The sequence below is a fragment of the Phaenicophaeus curvirostris genome, chromosome 2 (assembly GCF_032191515.1).
Source record: "Phaenicophaeus curvirostris isolate KB17595 chromosome 2, BPBGC_Pcur_1.0, whole genome shotgun sequence".
Taxonomy (NCBI): Eukaryota; Metazoa; Chordata; class Aves; order Cuculiformes; family Cuculidae; genus Phaenicophaeus; species Phaenicophaeus curvirostris.
In genome coordinates this window covers 60,292,104-60,309,266 of record NC_091393.1, presented here as the reverse complement: position 1 = coordinate 60,309,266, position 17,163 = coordinate 60,292,104, and the positions used below count along the sequence as shown (strand labels likewise).

At 40.7% G+C, this 17,163-nt stretch overlaps 1 protein-coding gene across 6 annotated transcripts in view; it reads right to left on the bottom strand.

Moving 5' to 3' along the window:
* Positions 1–14,182, bottom strand: part of QKI (QKI, KH domain containing RNA binding) — a 158,095-nt gene extending 143,913 nt beyond the window's left edge. For 2 of the 6 annotated variants that reach the window (XR_011337003.1, XM_069852204.1), the window contains exon 1: positions 13,782–14,173. Coding sequence is in view for 5 of the 6 variants with exons in the window: in XM_069852204.1 (XP_069708305.1) it covers positions 13,782–13,923 (142 nt within the window). In the remaining variant the exon portion in view is untranslated. Of the gene's footprint in view, positions 1–13,781 lie in introns of all 6 variants that reach the window. The other 4 variants (XM_069852202.1, XM_069852206.1, XM_069852203.1 and 1 more) reach the window with 3 other exon arrangements.
* Positions 14,183–17,163: the final 2,981 nt, after the last annotated feature.

Here is a 17,163-nt window from a genome sequence, read left to right as displayed (position 1 = left end):
GCATTTATTACTAAACACGAAGTTCTATTTTTAACAAAAACACTTAAAAGTAAAAACTTCTGACGTTTCAAAGCCACATGAAAATATTCTTCATTCATGAAGAGAGCATTACAGTTAATCAAACAGCAGGCTCTCCCTCCCCCTCCTTTAGATTTACAACTATAGCAATCTGTGCATAACTTTTCATTACATCAGAGAAAACAATTCCTAATAATTTAATCTTGTCCATAGAGACAACATTCATAACTGGGTAACCTCTTCCTACTACTGAAAGACAGAGGTATTTATCAGTACCACTACTACAAGAGAAAGACAAGGGAAGTCGGGAGGAGGAAAAAGAGTGCATCTAATACACATGCATGGCAGAAATAGAGAATATTAAAGCAAAACTAATACTTATTTTAGCAATCTGGTAGCAGAGATCTCTGCTACCTACTGCTAAAGATAATTTAAGTTTTTACTGAGTTGCTACAGAATCAATTTTTCTCTTTAGCAGACAAATTACAGGGAATTTAAAAAGAGCCTCTTTTAGGAACAAACCAACCAGTCAAAAAGTGCAACCCACCATACAAATAATATATAAACTGAATGCTAACTTTAAATCATATTTTTTTTATCTCAATTTTATAAGCTTCTAATACAATACAGACTTGAATTACACTACTTCCACTTATCTGGCACATCCACCAGAAAGTACCATATAAATTAATACTTTATATTCAGGATTGATTTAAAGATTGCATTTACTACATAGACAGAACCTGCACTTGCAGACTACAATGCGTTAAACAATGCTATACATTACTCCCTTTTCTTTTTAAAGTTCATTTATCACTAACTTCAAACAGGTCCTGTCAGCTTAGAGAGCTGTACATGAGGGAGAAATTCTGGGAAAAAACATTTTCTGAATATTTACAGGTAAAGGTATCTGGAACTTTTTGATATCCTTGTTCATAAATGGCAACAGCGTGGCTGCTTTAATGAAATTGTAATTGTAAGTTACTTGTCCTTAAAGGCAGTTTACTGCTGAAATTATTCTATAATAATAGCATGACAAACAGAATTTAGTAGGTTATATTTCTTACACCTACTCTTGACAATTAACACCTTAATATTCTGTAGTTCAGTGCTGCAAACTGGACTCTTATCAATAAATATAATTAGATTCGCTAACATCTCATCTGGCAAAAATTTCATCAAACTCATTAGTTCACTAAACACGTAATAACAGGAAGCCCTCAGAGAAGAGTAAATGTAGGTAAGTGAAACAAGTTTCAATTTACATACTGGTGAACGCAATTTGTTTTTGTGATCTCCTTTAAGTTTTTTGTTTCAAAATTTTACTTTGGGCCTTGGACTAGGGCAACTAGTATAGTGAAAATGCCTATAAATCAGTGCTCTGCAAGCTTTAACTTACAGACTAAAAAAAAAAGTTACCAAAAGAGGTGCAGGCTCAGTGTGGCCTATTTAAATCTCCCAACAACAGACTTCCTTTTTCTTTGTTACCTTCAGCAACTTTCTATATGCAGGGGTTCTGCAAATCATATATTGAAAAATACCATTCTGGTAACTCTTAGTGCTTTTCACTTAGCTCATTAACTTCGCAAACAAAAAGGATGCTATCTGTCTCAGAGAGAATGTGGTCTCAGAGGTTCCATATCAAACACTATTTTGTTCTCATGCAATATCAAAATATAAATCCCCAAGTGTTAAATTTAAGGAAAAAAAAATCTTTGATGTTAGTTTTTACCCAAGTTTCACTGATGGCGCTGCAAAGTCAAACATGCCTGCTTTGTAATTCTTTGCTATGCCAGAAAAGGTTAGGAAAAGGACTGGTTAGAGTAGCTCAGTGTGACAAGCACAAGTTAAAACAGTACAGATTAAGTTGGAAAATGACAGTACATGCAGAGGACATCTTGATTAGACTGTACAAACATTAACTTCAGTAATGAAGCACCTCTATCTCTCCTGTCCTGAGGAAATAACAGAGAACCATAGAATGCCAGGTTTGAAGAGACCTCAAAGATCATCTGGTCCAACCTTTTTAGGTGATACATACTTTAAACGAGATGGCCTAACACGCTCTGAAGCTGAGCCTTAAAAACATGGTACGTAAGGACACACAAATATTCTGCATAACAGATGAACCAAACCAGATGACAAGCTACTTGGGATCTCACAGCCCAACAGTTACCAACACCTTTATGCCTCAGCAATATTATCTTTCCCTAAATCAAGTGTAGTGTATAATCTCATAATGTTTGAGAGTTAATTATAATTGTTGTATCATTTTTGTAAACTGGAAATGTTTTCTGAGCAGAAACACATTTTAGTTCAAAGAGGAAGTACTTCCAGAAAGCATATTCTGATTTTTCTTCTTTTCATATAATTATGATTTGATTAATTTCAGTTTCAAGATCAAAATACATTTTTTGTAGTTACTTATACCGTAATAAGTTCTTAAAATGTACTATGTCCTTTGCGTTAATTTTTTCATGATACCAATACTGATAGGTGCATAGTATTTGCATCCATATTTGTGGCATTAACAGCCTGGAGATTATCCAGGTTTCATTACTAGCAATGTTCATTCTTTCACCTTCCAAACAATATAAAAAGAAAAAAAAAGCATTTAAAGCAGCATAAGCTGTGTCTCAACTACATATATTACAGAATCTACTAATCCATAACTAGACTAGGAAAAACACATCTTAAATGTTATTGCTATAGGTTAGCAATAATGTTATTGCTATAGGTTATATATCTTGCCTTTGTATCTGAAATTTATACTAACAGCACACATCAGAAATTAGAAGAGAGAAGACAATCACTCAAAACTTTCTGCAATGTTCCTTAATCCACAGAAAAAAAAAACAGAATAAAAATGTGGTTTGATCTGCATAGCAGTTTATACTGTAACATATCATCATACTATACAAGCTATGACTACTATATGACATACTGAAACGCTTGTCTTGATACTGACTTCAGCACCAAATTCTGCTCACAGCTGAGAAAGCCTACACATATACGTTTAGTTACCCACAGCAACTAAATAGTCAGAAAAAATGCATACAAACAGCCCCCCCCAGAGTAAAGAACTTGAATGTTACTGTTTTGAACTGTTCTTCAAGTGTTCAACAATTTAATACAACAAGCAGTCAAGAACTATCCTAGCACAAACCATATTAAACAGGATAAGAAAGACCTGCATACATGACAAAAAAAGTTATGCTATTACACTGATAGAAGCAAAAAAAACCAGAGAAACAAAAGAAATTTAAAACTGAAAGTAACCAGTAACTGAAGTAAATGGAAGTACTTAAAAGCCATGAGATCCAGGAAAGGTCAGTGCAAAACTTGAACTAAGATTAAGAATAAATAAAATCGGCCTCAAAGTTAACTTATCCAAATTTTTATTGCCGAATAAAGTTGCTGAAACTGCAAACATCAAGGGAAGTTTGGGAGTCTGTCTTCAAAACATAACTCATGTTTACCAGTCCTGAAGATTTTTCAACGAAGTACAAACCAGTTGTTCACCTGTCATTTTAAGCTGCTGAATTTAGTAATTGTCTTGAATTGTAGAAGGGACATGTTTCTTTTCTACTCAGCCGAGCAAAGGAGTGCAGTCCCTCCCCGCTTAATTACCCACCATACACCTAAATACCAATTACCATCCCTCAACACTCCAGAGTTAGCTGCAGTGGCTATCTACTGCAGCATCCATTTCTCTCCAATTCATCATCGTCAGCTTTCTTGCTGACACTCTTCTGAGCTGCCTAGTTGATAAATTGCTCTGTTATTCATCCTATGTTAATCTGAGGCTGACGCAAGAATACCTTTCTGAAGGCTCTTAACAGTATTAAAACTCTGCACTACCAAGTGCCCTCAGTGTGCATTAAACCTCCCACTTGGAACCAACAAGCTTCCTCATGAATAGTTATGAATAAAACACAGTTACTAAATCAATAGGCAGTAGGCTTATATAGCCCATTACCTATAGACAGAACTTGCGCACAATTCTTTGCTTCCCTGGAAGGTATAATCAAATTATTAGAAATTGGAAGTACTTTTATACATATAGAATTTAACCTTCATTAGCCTCCATTATATTAAATTGATATAGGGAAGTTTTTCCCATCTTGCTTCTCATAATATCAGTATATTCCTCAAAGGCCACAGGTCTCAAAAAAAAAAAAGTTCACTGAAGTCCGTAAGCTTCTCTCAAGAAAGCCAGTTGTACTTTTTTTTCTTTTTAGTTTCTTCCAAGGTGGATTTGATCTTTAGATAATGTTTGCTGCAGACTTTTTCCCAAAGGGTTGTTAGTCTTGTCACAAAAAGAAAATTTATCTACAGAGGAAAAAAAAAAAAACACACTGCAAGAAGTTTCAAAATGAGACTCAAATCTCTTTAAAGACATCACTACAACAGCTAGGTACACTTTCCTTCTAAAACAAATTGCAGTCACTAATTTTATACCCGAGATTCTGAAGTACATATTACCAGTTTTCCTGATAGAACCTGGATTAGAATTCATTTCTCATGCCTCCCATATCACCTGTGCCCAGATTTTGTTCAAGTCTATTTACTTGTTGAACAAAAAGTTGACAGAACTATGTGAAAAGCATGAACAAAAGAATCTGTATAAGGATTCTTGTTTCAGATTGATTCAGAGACAGTATCAGATTTCCATAAAAGCCTTGAGCAATTTAAGGTAGTAGTAATTCCCTCGTAAACTGACTGCATGAGTTTCTTATCTTTATAGATGATATGATACTTAAACAATTAAAGAACTAACAACTTGTCCCTACCATCATCTAACACACACCGTTTTCTCACCACACAGTCTTTATCACTGTAAAAAAACTCATACTTTATACAAGACAGCTGAATCGGTCACAACATTTTAACCTTAAACTTTAACATACAAACCAACCGCTAGAGAACACACTTGTCAATAGATCATAAATTTAGGTAAAGTTGGGGGGGGGCGATGTCCTGTTGATTTCTGATGCATGGGTGCAGCTCATGATCCTTCAAAATAAAACAAACTGAAACTAACTTAAAATAGTATATATAAATGAGCAGCACTGCTCAAAAGCAAACAGCACCAGGTCCGGGCATCAGGGAATTTCCTCGTGCTCTCCTCCTCCCCATTCCTGCCAAGAAACCTAAGATTCCATAGCAAATATAAGTGGATTTGGCTTCCTCAGCATCTAAAAACTGAAGGTTATGCATTAACTTTTGATAGAATTATTTGCAGGTTATTAGATTAAGTTGTATTAAGAATACTATTAACTGATATGCTACTGCTTTGAAGTCTGATAAATAAACAGAAGCATCATGCAATATCAGTTAAATGCTTTAGTTAAGTTGCTGTTTTAATAAAGGAATCAGAACATTAAGTTTTTATTAATACTTGTGCTAGACAGATCTGTCACTTGCTTTTTAAGACTTCAGGCATATTCCATCTCCTAGGCACTAATGAAGAAAATATGACGTGGCTAGCATGGGACTTGTCAATCAAGCAATGGTAACAGAAATTTCTAAAATAGATTTTTAATCTGAATCAGGTAAAACAGTAAGGTACATTTCAGCAGCTGAAGGATTTAAAGAACTCAGCAAAGTCTGGCTTCCATCTAGTGTCAGCGAGTCTGAAAATAGTCACATCTTTAAAATTCTGAGTGGATCAGATGCACAATCAGTTGACATCAATTAAGGCTTTAAGACTTTAATTTAAATGTTTAAGCAAACATACTTCTCTCTCTATGGCTCTGCTCTATATGTTCCAGTATTGAGCTACCTCAGCCGTTGTGCCATCACAACTACTCCAAGACCACATACGCAGAGTTAGATCACAGCTCTGCTGACTGAGAAGAAAGCCAACACCACAGAATAACACCCCACCACTAGTCCAGAATGTCAGCTGACCTTTTAAGCCAGAAGCTCATCCACCAGATAAGAGTATGAAATGCTTTATTAGCTTCCCCTGCCTCTGCTCTGACATCAGCAGCCATTCTGATGCATCACATCTTGCAACTACCTCCATGTTAGCTTCTTAGCAAAGTAACAAGATATTGTTTGTCATGATACGTTTTTTTTTCCCCTTCTCAAATCAAGTCTTAAAAAAGTGTAAATATTTATAAGGTTATAGACCACTGAAAGCATTAACTGCCTCACTATTAATATGCTCAGATGTCAGTCAGGACACAAATTTCTTCGCAGTTTATCCTTTTTAAAAAAGGGTATCCTGAGGATCTTCCCACCCATGCACTTCCTGGAGCATTGCACTGAAGATACAAAGAATCGAAACATTACTCTGGTACACTCTGTACTGGATACACAGAAAGTCTTCCCTAACCCACCACAGTATGGGATAAAGTAGAAGTATTCAAGTGCAGCTACAAAACAATCAAAAATATTTAAATTTTAATTAAAAAAAAAGGCTTGCAGCATGCTATTTATTCAATCAATCATACCCCATCAAAACAATAAGAGAAAACCCATTAATAGCTCCTGATTGTGATTTCCCTTCAAGAAAATAATTTTTTGGAACGAGCTAAAGAAAATTTACTATTTTAGGAAGTACAAAAGTCAATTCTCACATGAAAAGTAATTGAAAAAAAAAATCCATTTTTAATCAGTAGTATAACCAGGAGAATAAAATTAAAAACCTGACAGTGTTACCACAGTCATCCCAGGCACTAAACACTTACTAAAATAACTGCAGAGTATCAAAAAAGCTGCAACTCCTAGCACCGAATCCAGACAACAGAGGTTTAGTACCACAGCCACCTGAACAGAAGCACTTTAACTTGCACCACATCTCACTGTCGTTCTTGGACAACTGACTAGCCAGCAACAGACATTTCTAGTGGAAAGTACATCACCGTGGAGGGGCAGCTCTGCTAATGAAGCTGGATCTTAATTCTCTTTAAGCTGTCGTGACTGCTCTACTCATGCAAACATAAATGGTCTCAAAAACCTAAGCTCTGCTACAGAAACAAAACAAAAATCCAAAAAACTATTTCTGTTAAGAGTTTCCAAGAAAAACAACCCAAACCCAGAAATTACTTCAACTGCATTGTGCATGGTAATACAGAGTACTCTCTCAAGTCCAAAGTAGAAATGCAATACCGCCTAATTTTCAGCAACACAACTCTTTGGATTAGATCCTTTTGCTCTGATGAGACAGATTGTAAACATTACACCTATTACCCGTTTCAGGATTCAAAGAACAGCTCCAGTGTGCTTCACAGACCTAGATCCTCCTGCTACAAACACACAGGTATATCTTACATGGTGCATCTACTGGCCTCACCAATTGCACTAAGCATAATAAGATAAAAAACACTGGCACTCTTACGGTTCCTACTAGTTTTCTTAGCACTGAGTTATTAAATTTCAACAAAATGTCAAAAGCAATGGAAGATTTTCATAATATGCATTTTGATAAAAATCAATACAGAAAAAAATCACACAGCCTGAATGAAAAGTTGCAAGTTATGTTTCAATAAAGACAAGGGTCAGTGAACCAGGGCATTTCATTACCTCACAGCTTTCCTGGCAAGGCTTTTCTCCTGCCTTCTCCCTCTCCCCCACCCTCCACCCCTGCATTCCATATAACCGGTCAAATATAAACCATCCGTCTTCATGGCAGACTCCTGCTGTACTTCAATCAGCCTGAACTGTTAGGATTGCCTCGTAATTAACATTAACACTGGTCTATCCTGTCACAGCCACAGAACATATACTAGATCACCACCTAATAATATATCTACTTAATAGGATAGCTGCATTCTCCAAAAACAAGAGCATTTTAAGGTTACATACAGTAATTAAAGACAATTAAAATGTACTTGCTTTTCTACTGAGGTCTACATAATTCAAATTGTTCTAAGTATTCAATTCTTGATTCAGCATTGTTTAGCTTACTCAGAGAAAAAGTTTTAAGAAAGACTGACACTGATAATCCAGTCAGAGAAGTTACTGAACTACAAAAGTAACCACTCATTTAATGCCCAGCCTTCTTTTCATGCAGGCAATGCTCACAGAAGAGCAGCAACTTTATTATGATTTGACTTTTTCTCCTTTGAGGCATGTAAACTTCACTTTAATAATTAAGACACTCTACATGCTCTCTTGCAATCTTTCAAATGTTACTCAGTTACTGGTTGCTGGGGGGGGGGGTGCGCGTCACTTTACTATAATACTAACCAACACATCTTCAGTTTTTTCCCTCTGTGCACTATGAGAACATCACATGCCACTCCCTAATCTAACCCCCACTTGGTCAGTTGCTTCTAACTGTAACAAGAGATTTTTCTATGACACTAGTTACTTTGAAAACTATTGCGTACAATTTAAAGTGAGGAAAATGCAACTTAATTCCAACCTCAAGGAAGAAGCAACAGTAAATGAAAATATTAATATTGAACAGGCTTCTCCCAATTTAAAGACAAATAAGTTAGGCCGCTCTTGTACAGAAATAAGTCTACTATAGTTATACTCGTTTAAAAACACTCTCTGATGACAGACATTCTAATAATCAATTATTGGCAAGCAAGAGTGAACAAACTGCTTTCAAAACAGAAGCTTAAAATAACTGCTTTGCTAACTTACATTTTATCAAAATACCACACATCTTTTTAAGTTACAAGCCAGGTGACTGCAATGCTATAAATGTTGCAGCTAGAGCTCCAAAAATAACTTATTTTAAAAGTACTGAACTGTTGGACGGGGGGGGAGGGGTGTAGTTTTGAATCTTTCTCCCCAAGCTGAAAAAAAATAAACTTTTTCCTAAGTGCAATGGAGATTTTGTTTTGATGTTGTAAGAGGATGCCAAGGAATTAGAACATAAAAATGACCACACCTCAGAAAAAAACTCCTACAAAGATTTTAAACATGAGTTCTAGAAACTTTACCACCTCTTTACTATATATGTATGAAAATATATATTACATACAAATCAGAAAACTCCCTCAGACCATTTTATCTTACGATTTACAGACAATTAAAGAACCATATACAAAAGAGCATATGCTACTGAAAAACAGTACACAAAATGCTTAATGCCCTTGCTGCATACTGTTTTGTAAAATGTTAAAAGTCAAAGTCTAAAAATTAGTCTGAGACTCTATGGGCAAAAACCTACCATAAGGTCTCTATCCTAAAGAATATTCTTCTCTTACGTTTGTATTAAGAGGCATAGTTTGTAATGAAATAATGGGGTTTTGTTGCAAGATCTGATAAAACTGAAACAGACACACTAATGTGGCCAATGCCCCTTCAACAAATCTGACATGTCAGCAAAACCCCAGCTAAGAACAGGCTACATTTACATAATCACAAACAATAAGGTTATGCACCAAAGTAACCAGATAACTTCTCAAGGAGAACCTACTTACACCACCAAAACACAGCTTTTCAATTCTAACTCATGCAGATGTTTTGATTAATAACAAGATTGACATGAAAACTGTAGTTCTGGGCACTGGGCTTTGCAAATTCACAGGCACTTTTCTCAAAAATAACATTAAACTGACAGAGAAAAACTTATGCTCCTTAACTCCTACCTAGATGTTTTTACAGTTAGCATTGCTGTAACTGCTAGTCAGACACAACCTATTTTATATGAAATTACACTTATCTCCAAACACTAGATGCAATGCTTAATTTACATTTAAGGGTAGAACACACTTCTAAAGTCACCTTCAACACAAGTTTGACAGGAAGGCAGAAGTTTGAGGTGTAGTTCACAGACCAAAAGATGAATTCCCAATAAAGTCTACATCAATACCTTTTAAATTAAAGTTCAGACTACAAGTTTGATCTGTGTAGGTTCCAATCAAGTACAACATTCTGACTACTTACAAGTTCAAGAAAACAAAATGCAAGCGTAAAAATTACACTACTCAGATCTCAGTTCATTGTTTATTCATATTTGTTCATAATCTGCTGGAATAAAACTAAACTACTTTATTAATTTCTGTAAGTCAGAGTGCAACTGCAGAGTTTGCAATGTCCAATTTATTTAAAAAGAAAACCAGATATAGCTTTATTCACTTTCCACAAAGGGGACCACTAAAATATACACGTCAGGAAAAAAAAAAACCAATCTAGGTTAGAATCATAAAAGTTACTATCTGAGAAGCTTAAGAGGAAAAAAAAAAAAAAATCAGGTCACATTTGATGGTGCAAACAATTGCAGGAAATACAGCCTATTCCACATTCAGGAAGAACCCTCTCTTCCCACAGGTTTGCACTAGTCTGATAAAAACAATCCAGCTTCCTAGTTATTATGATGCACACTTTAAACATCCTTGTTAATTCACAAAAGCCTTATTTACACATAAGAAGTTGAAAGCACACATATGCAAAAATATCTTAACCTAAACAAAACTATGACTTTCAGATTTTATTATAAAGGAGCTGGGTTTTTTTAAAAAAAATTTCCTCCATATACCTCTCACATTTAAACTGATCTTTGAAACAAAATGCTGTAAGGCACGGACCATCTACTAAGTTAAGCAGCACAATTTTTCAAAAATCAAACACTAGGATAGAGTTCAGAAAGAAAAATGTGTTTTGGATAATATACACAGCCCAGAACAGGGCCAGGAAAAAAAAAAAAAGCAAATTCCGAAACCTAACTACATCAGATGTACCGTCCTTTGTCTAAATCAACAGGTACATTTCTATCTTACATATAAATACAAGATTTAATCACAACAGGAGCCCGTTTAGGCTTTGTTTTTAAACACTGGCACGTAAAAGTAAATAAATTAAAAAAACCCCTAGGATTCCAGTAGAGAAAGCAATCCCATATTTTACTTGTTGGAATTCTTAGGGTTGTGACTATTTCTTCAGTTTGACTAGTATAAAATAAAAGACAAAGGCTAATCATCATAATATTCTTCTCCAGCATAAACAAAACCTAAGTACAAGAAGCGAAATGGCTGTATAGCAACTTAAAAAGAAAAAAAAAAAACACCAAAAAAACTACCACACCAAAAAAAACACCTAACTAAAGCACAAAACAATAAGCTAGAAGCAACCAACCACAGAGGGAAATGGAAAAGGGAGGCAAAGAGGGAATATGAACACCGTAGCTTTATTTTTAGACATATATATGTATATATAAATGAAAAACTATGTATACACACACCCGCCCCTAATATTTGGTATTCTCAAAGGGGTCATGAAACAACCAATAAAACTACTAAATATTATACTTTAAAGTAAGCATTTCAAATCTTGCAAACCTTTCCAGCACACTACAGAACCCTGCTGGAGGACGCCAGTGTAGCATATAGTTCAAGATATTTAACACAGTGTCCTTTTGGATACTAGGATAGGTGTTTCGCAGAACAACAGTTGTTCTAACTTCTCAACTGTTCATCTCCATTGACTATTCCACCTATGTAATACTGCATGCAACCATACAACTTATGTAAGTCCACACAAACACAGACATCTGCACAAATCCACAGGTATTTTGTCATTCTTTGATATCTTCTCCTAGATTTATAAATTTCACTACTGAAGTCAGAAATGGTGTTCAGAGGCCAGTCTCACGCCTCAGAACAAAAATAACTGGCGCCCCTTAGTGTTCAAATTTTGAAGTCTTGAAGCGATTTACTGCATTTGCATGTAACATTTTTTTCAACATTCCATAAAGTTTTCTGCCTCCACAATACTTCCACCCAATTGCCAACGTAAACAGGAAAAGCCGAAAAGCTTAAAGGGATAGCAGACTTCTTCCTGAGACCATTTAGAAACACCGATTGTATTTTATTCATTTTTCTCTTAAAGAGTATGAAGAATAACTTCAATGCAATCCTTAAACTTTCTCAGCAAGAGGCTCCACGACCCTTATTTTGGAACTCCGATACTTCACAAGACACAATTCCAGAGCTTTCAATATTTAAAAATACTTCAAAGGTGGAAGGATTTCAGACATTCCTTTTTCAGTGTCCTTTTTGTATGGGAAGTGTTTTTCTTTCTTTTGTTCTCCGAAAAAAAAAATAAAGTTTCAGGCCTCCTCTGGCCAAATACAAAAACTTCAGGAGATTCAGGAATTTAAAAATCCAGCATCAAGCCTCCAGAAAGCTAAAAGCAGTCTTCTCAGTCAAGTTTCTTAATGCTTGCGGTAAATCTAACTATTCTGACAAAGTTGTTTGCTATGGTGACCAAGAACCTAAGTTTTAAGTGCTTTTACTTTTCACATGTATTTGCTCCAATACAAATTCAAAATCCACCAAAAATCTTGAAAATAAAAATAGAATCTCCCATTATATCGCTTCCCACAGTCCATCTTTCAGTATTCTTCGGTGGTGTTGTTTTTTTTTCCCCACTCCTCTATCATTTCTTTCAGAAGGTAGTATTTTCGCCATATGCTAATTATTATTGCATTACAGTCACTATCTCATTTTTACAGTCCTGGGAGAGGGCGGGGAGTTGTTCTACCAAATATAACCAGCTCTTTCATCTTCCGAGGTCAACAACTTCCCAAACTTCTTTTAGCGAGAAGAAATACACCCGCAAACGTGAATCCTAACTCGAAATCTCAAAATTCTGTATTTCACGTCAAGAATACCAACAAGTGGAAACTGTATAAATAAATTCTAGTTTTATCACGCTCTACAAAACTACCAAATACGATTAAAGAAACGGGCCACTCTAACTCTCCTGAAAGCCTAAGTTTAAGGTGGTCAGAAAGGAAATGCTTTTAACAAACCCGTGAACCCAAGCATAAAGTGAATTGAAAATACTGAGAACAAGTGTGTGGCCTTATTTTTAACACAGCGGCTCTGGTGCTGTAGTAGGAAGACGTGTGGGACGCATTAAGTTCCCCGGCTTATGTTTTGTTTTGTTTTTTTTTTTTCTCCTCCAAAACGCTATTATTTATTTGTAAAAACGTAACCCTTCAAGGGCTCTATTCAGGGAAAAAAGGGGGGGTGTGGAATGGACCCCCAGGAGCGGCCCCTCGGCGGCAGGAGAGGGGCGGGGGGAGACGAAGGAATTTCGTAGTTTCTTTTTGTCGTTTTGCTTTCTTTTCCCGCCCCCCCCCCCTTCGCTAAACTTAACACGTAGGAGTCTTTCAACTTAAGTTTCTTTAAAAGGTAAGGACAGCTGAAAGAAGAATTTGTTCGCTTCCCTTGCAACGTAGGAAAATTATAATTAGTTTGTGGCCGGTCTGGGGTGGGGTAGAGCTGAAGAATAAAGCTCAGGCCCCTCCGCCTTAGTCATTCAAGTTCAGGCAGCTTCCAGAACGGCCAAATCTCGAAACCGAACACCCTGGCAGCCCTGCCCCCCCGCCCCCCCCCCCCGCAGCCGGCCCGGGCCGAGGGGCGCTCCCCGACGGGCAGGACCCGGCTCCCCCCGGCCGAGCCAGCCTCTCCCCTCCTCCCTGCCTTCCCCCAGAGCACATTCCTGAGCGCCTCTCCTCACTCCCTCCCCTCCGCGCCGCGGTTACCCTTCCCCCGGTTTTCGGAGACAGCGCGGGGAACGGGGGAGGGGGGGCGAAAAAAAAGGAAAAGAAAAATAATAACGAAAGAGGGGGTGGGGCGGGGAAGGAAACCCCCCGAGGGGAGCGGGCAGGGCTGCCCCTTCCCCGCACGGCCAGGGCGGGGAGAGCCCGCACTTCCCCTTTGTTTTCGGCGCCGAGAGCGCGGGGGGGGGGGCGGCGGGGAGAGGCCCGGGCTCGGGGGGCCGAGCGGGATCCCGGGAGCGGCGCCGCGGCCCCGGCGGAGCGGGGCGGCCGGCCGAGCGCCCTTTACCTTCGTCCAGGAGCCGCTCGAGGTGGTTGAAGATCCCGCAGAAGTTGGGGAGGCTGCTCATCAGCTTCTTGTCGTTCATCAGCTGCATCAGGTAATCGGGGCTCGGCTTGGGCTTCTCCTTGGTTTCCATTTCCCCAACCATATTCCAAGCCCGCGGCAGAGAGCGCCCGCAGCAGCTCCGCCGAGCAGCGCGGCCGCGGCACGGGGCGCGGGCGGGGGAGGGGAGGGGGCGGGGAGGGGAGCTTCCCCGAGGAAGGAGGAGAAGGAGGAGGATTCAAATCCGGAGAGAGACCAACGCGGACCCGCCGAGGGACCGGGAAATTAAAAAAAAAAAAAAAAAAAAAATTTAAAAAAAAAAAATCACAACCCAGAGGGAAACGGGTGCGAGGCTGCCGCCCTCCGCCCGGGCACCGCCGCCCCGGTCCTCGCCGCTGCCTCCGCGGCGGGAGGGAGGGAGGGAGGGGACGGGCGGGCGCCGCTGCCGCTTCCCAGGAGCCGCCGCCGCCGCTTCTCGCCGCTGTCGGTGCCGCCGCGCTGCTCCCTCCTCGCCGCCCGCCCGCCCGCCTGCCCTCCCTCCCGCCGCCGCCGCCGCCGCCGCCGCCCGGCGAGTCTCAGCCCCGCCGCCTCCTCACTTCTCCTCAGTTCGCTCCGGAGTTCGCTTCAGTTCAGGCTGCGCTGGCGGCAGCGGCAGCAGCGGCGGCAGGAGGAGGGGAGCGGGGGGCGGGAGCACGGCGGGGGGCGGGGCCGCGGGCGGGGAGGGCGAGCGGGGCCGGGGTGGGGGGGGGCGCGCGGCGGCAGCGCCGCTTGGCGGAGCCGCGGCCGCCGCTCCCTCTGCCGCCTCGGAAGCGCGGGGGGGGGGGGGGGGGGGGCGGAGAGGAGGGGCGGTGCCGCTGCCCGGGGCGTCTCCTCAGCACACGCCCCCTCCAGCGCCCGCTACCGCCTCCTTTTTCCTTCCCTCCTAAGCCCCCGCCCCGCGGGAAAACGCGCGCGCGCGGAACTCTTCTTGCTAACAAACAAAAAGTCGCGTCGCTTTGCCCCCTAATAGCGGCGCGGGGAGGCGGGGCCGGGGGCGGGTCACGTGCGCCCGCCGGGGGCGGGGGAGGAGCCGCAGCGTGCGCGCCCGCGCGCGCTCCCGCCGTTTTACGTCGCCGCCGCCGCCGCCGCGGTCCCGCGTGGCGGTGGGTGTGGGGGCGCGGGGCGGGCGGGCTTGCGGGGTCGTTTCGCGACCCGCGCATGCGCCCGCGGGTGGCGGAGCGGCGCCAGGTGAGCGCTCTCTGATCGGTAAAGGCGGCGGGAGAAGGCGGCTGGGGGGAGCGGGCCGTAACCGGGAGGTCTGGGCGGTGGTGGGAGCCCCCTGTTCCTTCGTCTTCTCTGCCAGGTGGGAGGGGTGCGGCTCTACCCCCGTGTGCCGCGAAGCGGGGTCTCGCGGCCTCGGAGGGAGGGACGTGGGGGGAGCGGGCGCGGAGCAGCGGCGGCCCCGTCCCGGGCTCCGGCCGCGGCTCTGCCTCCCCGTGGGAGCCCCGCCGGCAGGCAGTTCGACACGCTCTTTCGCTCACAGGGCGGCCCCGCGTTTTGGCACCAGCCGCGGCTTTTTTGACGGGTTTGGATGCGAGCGGCGATGTCCGGCACCGGAGCTACCCTACCCGTCCCCAGCAGCCGCGGAGGCAACGCGGAGCGACGCGGTTGCTTGTATGTATTCCTCCTTCCCGGCGCCGTTACTTGGTGTTCTTGCTTGGTTTTTGTTATTTAGGAGGTTGTCAGAGGGCTTTAGTGCAATTTTTGGTAGCTTGGCAGAGCTTGTGTGAGAAAGCTTGACAACAAATCGCTTTGTGCTTGATTTAGTTCAGTATAACAGTATTTTTATTATAACAGTATTTTTTAATAGGACTAGGTATAAGGTCACGTATTGTGTGAAGTTTTGTATGAACTCAAGTGTATTTTCATACGTACAACACGGTATTTGAAGAAACTTTAAATACTAGCAACAAACACTGCTTCCAAAAGTGAGAAGAAGCGCAGACATGTCGTTACCTCATCAGGTGTGCAATTGTATTTGGTATTGTCAAGCTCTGTTAGTCTACTTTTCCAGAGAGATGTGCATTGACAAAACCCCAGAAAAATTGTAGTTCTTGTAATAGTAAAAATGGCTTGGATTATTGCACCCCTTCTAGTGATCACTGGATTTTCCACCTTTAAAAATGTAGGACTCGTCATTTGGACATGAACATTTGTAATTCATTTCAGGGTTTTGTTTACATTAACTGGAAATTTACGTCTTATCTAAGATAAGTCAGGCTTACTGCTTCCACAATTTTAAAAAAGTATATTCAGCGAGAAAAATTTATCTTTGGTATCAAAGAAAGAGCAGCAGTGTTACAAACCAATTTTTTTTTAATGTTGATTCCTAGTCCATCAATAGCGTGCCCAAAGGATGCTGCACTGTGGCTATGGATGATGAAACAATACGTTTTCTGTGTAGTGGCAAGATCATGTATGCCCTTTTACAACACTGTTTTAGAACTGTGGCAAGCTAAAACAACCTTATATGCTTAACAAAATTGCCATCTTTTATTTATGGTTGATCAGTCTGAAGGATGATGCATTTTTGTAGCCCTAGATTTGCTAAGTTTTAACCAGTGAATGAAGGCTCTTTTTTAACCCTGAGAAAATTTGCTATGGAATCCTTCCTTCGATCTGTCAGATGGCAAGCATTCATCTTAAAATTAGATGAACTTAAATAGCATTAGAATAATTGTTCTGGACTGCTGACTCTCACAGTAAAAATAGCATACGGAGACTTTTTTTCAAGACACTTGGTACAGCTGTTTCCATACCACTTCGTTATTGTTTTCTGCACATAAAGTGCTTCCAGTGCTTGAATATGAGTGGATAATATAAGGTAAGCAATACCAGCATGAGTTATTGTGCAGTAGCTGTCAGTTGTCCCACCTACTAATAGCAGTAGTGTAGCATATCCTAAGCTATTTTGCACTTATTTACTGGAGAATAAGATCGTCCACACCAGCAGTTGCTGAGGAATCACTCGTTTAATGCAATGCAGAATTCAAGCTCTCGTTTGCTCTGTGTTAATCTGAATTACTTTCTCAGTCTGAAGAGTGTAGAAATTGAAGCAAAGCCATGTGCTGAAGCTGCCCACGTAATTAGGCCTAAATGACTTGAGGAAAATTCTCATCCATGGTTTTTCCATGAATACTTCAATACTCTGAAGTAAATCGTTGGAAAATACCCTTAGACAAGCTGAGTGCTTTAACAAAATGTAGATAAATCACCATTATTTAAAAGTAATGTATTAGTTAAATAAGCAAATCAGCATGGTGTCTTTCTTCATCAAGTATACTGTTAAAACAGAAAAGCTACCTAA